Source organism: Protobothrops mucrosquamatus, unplaced genomic scaffold (assembly GCF_001527695.2).
Source record: "Protobothrops mucrosquamatus isolate PMUCROS unplaced genomic scaffold, P.Mucros_1.0 scaffold659, whole genome shotgun sequence".
In the NCBI taxonomy this organism is placed as follows: Eukaryota; Metazoa; Chordata; class Lepidosauria; order Squamata; family Viperidae; genus Protobothrops; species Protobothrops mucrosquamatus.
In genome coordinates, this window is record NW_015386948.1 from 948,690 (window position 1) to 957,014 (window position 8,325).

Genomic DNA, 8,325 nt, shown 5'->3' on the forward strand with positions numbered 1-8,325 from the left:
CCGCTTCTACTAAAAATTTTGTTAAAACCAATTTAAAATACCCCTAGGCCAGTCCTGCCCGCTGAAATAACCAAGTCTTGAGGGCGCGGCGGAAGGAGGGGAGATCCGGAATCACCCGGATCTCTGGGGGCAGCTCGTTCCAGAGGGTGGGCGCTCCGACAGAGAAGGCTCTCCCCCTGGGGGTCGCCAGCCGACACTGTCTGGTTGACGGCACCCTGAGGAGGCCCTCTCTGTGGGAGCGTATCGGCCGGTGGGAGGTGATCTGTGGCAGAAGGCGGTCTCGGAGGTAACCAGGTCCAATGCCATGGTGCGCTTTGAAGATGATAATCAACACCTTGAAGCGCATTCAAAGGAGACAAACCATCAAACAAACAGTCAGGCAGTAAACAATAGTTAAGGGACCACCAAGGAATACGCTGTGCCCTCACCAACACTGGCAGGGCAAGCAACTGTATATAAAGAGGGAGCAAACCCTACATTCATTAGCATTGATGGTATTACCTAGTTGGGTAATGAAATGTCTGCAAGCAAATAACCTGGCCCAGACAGCCCCAAAGACTGTTCAATTCAATCCAGAGCTGAAAATATTCTCTCCTATTGGTACCAAAAAATATACGCATTGCACCAATTTTGACCAATTAGACATAGATAACTTTATATATTTAGACCAATCTATACTCTTCATAGCATTGACTGCAGTATCAAACAGAAATGTTATCTGTCAAAAACAAAGGGGAAAAAGCATCGCACTGCAGGGGTAGGCAACCTTGGCTCTTTTATGACTCATGGACTACAACTCCCAGAATTCCTGAGCCAGCATGGCTCAGCTTGGAAACCTCTCCCTTTCACCTCAGCATGGCTGGCTCAGGAATTCTGGGAGTTGAAGTCCATGAGTCATAAAAGAGCCAAGGTTGCCTACCCCTGGTCTAGGAGGCTCACCGTGTTGTGGCTCCGTCTTGTGAGCCCCTCTTATCGGAGGAAGAAGGCTCCGAACATGAAGGAGAGGAGATGGCCAGGCCTCCCTCTCCAGGACCCTCCTCTCTGGCAAGGCCTCAGGTGTCTCCCGACGGAGAAGAGATTGACCAGGAGCCAGGTGTTTCTGAGATTGGCCAGGAGCCAGGTGTTTCGGATAGTGATGAAGATACGTTGTGGCTGGATCCACGCCAGCGTAGGTGTGACAAGCATGCACAGCAGAAAAGGAGACGTGCCAGAGATTAAGCTGAGTCACTGGACCACACCTCACAGGCTATAAAAGGGAGGTGGTGGCCATTTGGACTCTGTGACAGACGAAGCTAAATCTCTGGCGAAGTAGTTTGCTGTGGATTGAATTTCAAACTGTGTGTATTGTTTTTTGTTTCTGTGTTCTCTGAGTAAAAGTTCTTGGCAGGCAGGTACGGAGCTGCTGCCAAGTTTCTTATCTGTGGCGTGGAGTGTGGAGAAGTTATTTAACCCTCGGCTGGCTGTTTGGGTGTGTGTGTCAGACGGGGACAGAACACACCGCTTAGAACAGGAGGACTTAGGACAGGGTAGGCAACCTTGGCTCTTTTATGACTCGTGGACTACAACTCCCAGAATTCCTGAGCCAGCATGGCTCAGCTTGGAAACCTTTCCCTTTCCCCTCAGCATGGCTGGCTCAGGAATTCTGGGAATTGAAGTCCACGAGTCATAAAAGAGCCGAGGTTGCCTACCCCTGGCCTTGTGGTTCTGAAGGCACACTCTGAACAGAATGGGACAACTGCCAAACCTGCTGTGGGACAACTCGCCATGGCTAACTTGCCATGGGACAACTCGATGCGGGACAATTTAACAATTCAATGTAATTATTCAAAATAAATAATTTTAATTTTTTCTCATTCACATTTCATTCTGTCCCTCCTTTTGCATCCTTTCTTGAGTTATTCCACTTCACCATTTCTTTGACATTAGTATAACTCTTGTCCCACAGCAAATTGTCCCACAGTGAGTTGGCCATGGCGAGTTGGCCATGATGAGTTGGCCATGGCGAATTGTCTTAGACCCCGCTATGAATTCATTTACATGATGAACAGTTCAACCCTGAGCTCCACAATGCTCTCTTCCAGAGAAGAAGGAGACTGAAAAGTGGATTCCTCCATCCTGCTTACAATTACTCTGAGGACTCACCGATCGAGAAGCAAGAGGCATCCCAGACTCATCCACTGGCCCGATCCCATCGTACTTCACCCAGCGCTTCTCCTTCCTCTTGCCATCTTTTGTCCAGGTCGCTGACCAGCCCGGTTGTGCTACGCCATTCGCAGTTGGGTGATTGACTGAATTAGCCAAGTAAGGAGAAGGAGCAGCTTCAGTTCTCAGTGGTTTAATTTCTTTAGCAGGCCAGGTTGGGTACCAATTATTCGCTGCCGAGAGATACAGTCAGATCATAATGAGAGGAAGATCCAGCAGAGCATCATGTCCTATCCCTGTCTCCACTGACTCTCCTAATGCTACCTTTAGAACAGACATGTCAAACACAAGGCCCGGGGGGCGGATGCGGCCCGCGACGTGGTTTCATGTGGCCCGCGAAGCCATCCTGGAAACAGTGAGGGAACGGCCCCCACTGCCTTGGCCCTAGCCTAGGCCGGCCGGGAGCCAATGTACAATTTTGCGGTGGCCATCTATGCTGAAATGCATTCAGTCTTAGCTCCACAAGGCCGTCTGGAAACGGCAAGGAACCAGACCCTGCCGGGTCGGCTCCGTCCCCTGGGTGCATGCTGGGGAGATGTCACCCTTTGTGGGGAATGAAGAAATGGACCATGCCTTGGCGCTTGCCCTGGTCCCAGCCCCTTCTGCCAGAGACCCTCAGATCTGTCCCACTCCTGCCAAGCCCCCCACAGGCACCCTTGATGCAAACGATGTAGAGCTGGCCATGCCTACGCAGTAGGTCACACCCACTCCATCCACGCCCACCCAGTAGGCCGCACCCACCATGGCCACACATCCCCCCCCCGAGGGCAACCGCAATGCTGATGCGGCCCTCAATGAAACTGAGTTTGAGACCCCTGCTTTAGAACAATCAAATTGCTGCAGTTCCCAGATAAGATTCCAAAAACATTATTTGGCAATTTTACCTGGGTTGGCTTTAAAAATCATTTAAGGTGGCCTGAATTATCATGGAAACGGATTAAGCGGTACATGGACCACTAGCCCAAAAGAAGTTCTAGTGACTATTTCCGATGGGGCCGCTGGTTCTGTTCTGCACATCACTGCTAAAATTATAGATTATGGTAAGAATTCGTGTCATGATTTCCAAGCACAGGTGGTCCTCAACGTACGACCACAATGGAGACCAAAATTTCTGTGGCTAAGTGAGACCATTGCTCAGTGATTTTTGCCCCATTTTACAGCCTTTCTTGCCCCAGTGGTTAAGTGAATCACTGCAGTTGTTAAATTAGTCACACCTTTGTGAGTTTGGCTTCCCCGTTGCCAGAAGGTCGCAAGAGGTGACCCCAGGACACGGCGACCGTCATAAATATGAACCCGTTGCCAAGCATCTGAATTTTGATCACATGACCACGGGGGGTGCCGCAATATGAAAAATGATCCTAAGTCACTTTTTTTCAGTGCCGTTGCAACTTTCAACAGTCACTAAACGAACTGTTGTAAGTCAAGGACTAACTCTGCTGTGTATTTCATGTCCTTTCCATTAAAAAAAACAACAAACCCCTAAGGAAATACTGGGAACAGATAAGGAGATGGCTACAGGAGATAACAGAAGAACAAATTGAATTTAAAGCTGAATTATTTTTATTAGGAATAATAAATCAAAAGATAAAGAAGCAACTCCGATATATTATTGTACACATAGTAACAGCAGCACCTATTGTCTATGCGCAATGCTGGAAACTTTGAAAATATACCAGCTAATGATATGATTATCATTAGATATTAGAATGTGCCGAGATGTATAAGCTTACGCTAGAAATGAAAGGCAAGGAAGAAACAGAATTTTATGAGGTATGGGATAAGTGGTGTAATTGGTTAGAGCAGAGAAATAAAAATGTATAGCAATAAATGCAAATAACTGTAAGAGATACATGACACAGTACTGTTAAAAAAAAGAAAAATGTTTATCATTTTGTAAATTGGAAAAATGAAAAATGAAAAAAAATTAAAAAAAACCCCAAGGCCAGCATAAGCATTTGCTCTTTTCCATCCACATCAAGGGTGCGTTGGAGATATCGACATTTTATCCCATCTAATTACTCCCTAAAAGGGAAGCAGGGATGATAAGAGAGAAAATGGGAATGTTGGCTTTAGACATGTTGCTGAATTTAAACCCTGCCTTTTACTCAAAGGTCTCCTGTCAAAAAAGGACCATCAAAGGGTCTCAGCTCTTCCCCCCAACAGGAGGACCACAAAGCTAGCTGAAGCTTTAGAAGTGGGTCTAGTTGCATTTAAACTTAAAAGACCAAACACAAACGGATAACAGGAAGATAAGACAGCAAGGACTACAAAGTGTTCTGTGCTGCTTGCCAAGGAAATCTTTTATCACTTCCATTCTTGGCTGGAGTTACCTGAACTCTGCTGAGTTGTTTTCCACGGCTGGGATATCCCGTTGTACACTTGGCGGGGACTGGTATCGTGGAATTCAAAATTGAGGGTGTTAGACCCACAGTTGCGAATCACAGGGATCTTTATACAGGAAAAGATACAAAAAAGGATCATCCATGAGTAAGCCAACTTCTGCTCTCTTTCAAAAAACTCTCCGTTGTCAAAAGGGGAACATATTTGCTGTTGCTCAATTGTGAATCACAGGAACATTACTAATCACAATCTGAGGCACGCCTTCTGCCTCTATTGTATATACCTTTTTACACGAGGAAAGTTCCTCCGGCTGAAGATGAGTAAAATGCTTTTATTCTTATCATCTTGCGAGAGGGAACATTTATTCCATTGTTTTTTTCTTTCAGAACAACAAGACTTTAATTCCAATTTACCAGTGTAAATTTTTTTAGTAATTCTTCCAAAAATTGAGGCCCAAGGTCGCACTGAGCTCTTGAAAGCCTACGGCAGGGGGTCTTCAAACGTGGCCGTTTTATGACGTGTGGACTTCAACTCCCAGAATTCCTCAGCCAGGCCTGGCTGAGGAATTCTGGGAGTTGAAGTCCACACGTCATAAAAGGGCCAAGTTGGAAGATCCCTGAGTTAAACAAATAAAACCAGTCAGTTACTGAGAGGAAATGGGGAGATGACAAAATGTACGCGATGACAATCACACAGACGGTGTGATTCATCTACTTGCAATCAGGCTTTACAACATTATTACACAGAGCAGGGCAATGGGTAAGATGACATGCACCATCGTTTTGACATTGTCACGGCTGGTTTGGAACACCTGGGCATGAATGCTGGGCTGTTGAGGGCCTGACCTTCTTGGAGAACAAGCTATCTTCACAAGTAACTCATCAGGCCCCCGTCTTCCCATCAGCTTGCCTCAAGGCAGGCAGACTCACTCTGTAATAGGTGGGGTTCCATTTACTCTGCGGAGTGGACGTGGCCCGAGGGGAGGGGAGACTCCCACTATGGATAGTTGGGCTCTTCTGGAGGTGTGACAGGAAAAAGTCATCCCGCCTAAGATCCAGAGCTTCTGCAGAGACTCCGGATCTTGGGTGATGTGGAGGAGACGTGTAACTGGATCCTCTTGAGGCAGGTGAAGGATGTTCTCCACCACCATGAAAATGCTGCTCGGCATATGGCAAACCCTGCAGAGGGTGGAGAGGAAAGAAAGGTGTTCAAGCCTTTTGATCTGCAAAATGTTGATGTCCAGGTTTTGTTTTGTTTTGTATCCCGGTATTCTCTCTGCCGTCATTCTAGATCTAGATCTAGATCTCCTGGTTATAAGTAGAAGGACTTTCCCACCCTCTGCTCCTGACCTTTGGGTTGGGAATGTCCCAGTTTCTAACTGGGATTTCCTGCAGGCAGAGAAATTGTTGTCTGTTGATCATTAGTTCCTATTTCATAGGCTCTTCCTGGAAATCATGAACAAGCAGTAGTAGGGCTTCCAACCTGCCCACGCCTTTGCTTTGGAGATCAAACCCTCCCAAACATATCATCATTCCTTCCGTGGGAAGCTGAGACGGGAGTAACTACTTTTGACTCTGGACATGCCTATCCAGAAGGGCCAGTGCTGGATTATAGCAGTGCCATTATTTATGAGAAGCCTCGATGGCTCCTCTGGGATCTATATTCCACATCCCTGACATCAACTCAGAACAGATTTCCTGTTATTTTTAACGATCACTACGCATTACACAACATCAACACTAATAATGCCAGGGCAAGTTTAAGCAGAGAAACTCACATTTGGGGAACGGAGCATCCCAGATCCGGAGTTGTCAACCACCATCAAAACTTGTTTGGTGCAAATCTTCCACCTTGAACAGGAGGATCAGCTGAAGGTTTTGTCTCCTGAGTAAACAGAGAACGAACCTGTTGTATGAAAAGGGCTTTGACCTACACCAGGAGACCCTACTTTCTGCACTCCCGAGTCAGAACATCCTCCTCCCTAACTATAAAGGATCTCCCACCAGAAAACCATGGTATGTGAGGATGTTCACTTAGCAAATATAGAAGACAGAATAACAGAGTTGGAAGGGACCTTGAAGGTCTTCCAGTCTGCTCAAGCAGGAGGTCCTATGCCATTCAGGACAAATGGCTGTGCAGTCTCTTCTTGAAAACTTCCAGGGATGCAGCACTCACAATTTCTGGAGGCATGCCGCTCCATTAATTAATTGTTCACATTGTCAGGAAATTTCTTCTTACTTTTAGGTTGGATGTCTCTTTAATGATCTCCCACCCGTTCCTTCTCGTCCTGCTTTGGTGCTTTGGAGAACAGGTCGACCCCCTCTTCTCTGTGACAGCCCCTCAAGTACTGGAAGACCGCTATGATATCACCCCTAGTCCTCAAGAACACCAAAGGATATCAAGAATCCTATCCCTGTTCTGTTTTGGGGTTGGTTTTTTTTGACACTCAAGGATGGTCTTCAGAGCACGAAAGCTGGACAATCTCTCCCTTCTTCTGTTTTGTGTAATTACCCGTCAGTTGCTAGCCAACTTTCCAGCACATCACAATAATGAATCGTTACTATTAGGAACCTGTGCGTTAGTCACCCTTGCCAAAACCTTTGCTGAACTGTGCTTTTAAAGAGTGACTGACATAATGAAACGCCAATTAGCCAACCTCGTGTAGCTTAATGCATTCTGTGAGCAGCGATTAGTTGACAGCTCAGCTTGCCTTCCCAAGAAAGAAAAATTGGGTTAAATCGTTCACCCTGGTTAGCTTCAAAAGAAATACATGGAGCATGCATAAAGATGGGATCAGACCACTCCCCATAAGGTCCTTTCCTTATCACCACCCATCTCACCTCGAATGGAAAGTGCAAACAAAAGATGTCCCAGGTGAGGGCTGGTTTGAGCAGCAGGAGGAACAGCCAGCATGCACACGATATTCTTTACAAAGCTGTGGTTCTCTCTGGTCCAGGGACTTACTGGAGCAGGGCATCTCGGCTGTTCTCGGTTTCTGACACTGCTGGGCACTGGGCAAACAAAGCAGCCTTTCTCCTGTTGGTCCCGTGCCCAGAGCAAGGCCAGTGTCTTGTTCAGTCTGCCAGCACATCCAGGAGGGAAGTGGGGAACTGACTTTTGCTGCAACAGTGACTATGCAAATCATTCAGCCCCAAACAACACGCTACAGTTTGCTGGAGTGCATGCCCAGATTCTTGCAAGGGTGTAAGGAAAATTGGCACGGCGGGACAGGAGGAAGCCAAAGTTTACGAGTGGGAGACAGGCATCTTGCAGAGCTAAAAGCTTGACGTGGGCAGAAGCAGAGGCAGGAAATGGAGGGGTGGTACTTTGGTGGTAGAACACATGGCGGCTGGGTTGGGACTTAACAGATTCAATCTGCTCTGTGGAGTAGAGAGTTGGTCTCTGACAGAAGGCCACCTGAAGAGACTAGAAGCATTTGAAATGTGGGTCTACAGGCGGCTGTTACGTATAAGCTGGGTTGACAAGATCAGAAATGAGGAGGTGATAAGCCGCCTGGGAAAGCCAAGGGAAATCATCAAAACAATTAAAAAACGAAAATTAGAATATTTTGGACATGTGATGGGACACCCAGAAAAATATGGCATACTCCATTTAATCCTCCAGGGAAAGATTGAAGGCCAACGAGGTCCAGGCAGCAGAAGAACATTTTGGCTTCAAAATCTAAGGGACTGGTTTGGACAAAACTCAGCAGCACTTTTTCGTGCGGCTGCTGATAAAAACAGGATCGCCCAACATGATCGCCAACGTCTGATAACGGATATG

At 46.8% G+C, this 8,325-nt stretch overlaps 1 protein-coding gene across 1 annotated transcript in view; it reads right to left on the reverse strand.

Moving 5' to 3' along the window:
* Positions 1 to 5,710, reverse strand: part of SORBS3 (sorbin and SH3 domain containing 3) — a 33,170-nt gene extending 27,460 nt beyond the window's left edge. The window contains exons 1-3 of the mRNA XM_015817970.1: positions 5,590 to 5,710; positions 4,533 to 4,706; positions 2,143 to 2,375 (exon numbers count right to left, since the gene is read on the reverse strand). Of these exons, the coding sequence (XP_015673456.1) occupies positions 2,143 to 2,375; positions 4,533 to 4,706; positions 5,590 to 5,710 (528 nt within the window). The remainder of the gene's footprint in view (positions 1 to 2,142; positions 2,376 to 4,532; positions 4,707 to 5,589) is intronic.
* Positions 5,711 to 8,325: the final 2,615 nt, after the last annotated feature.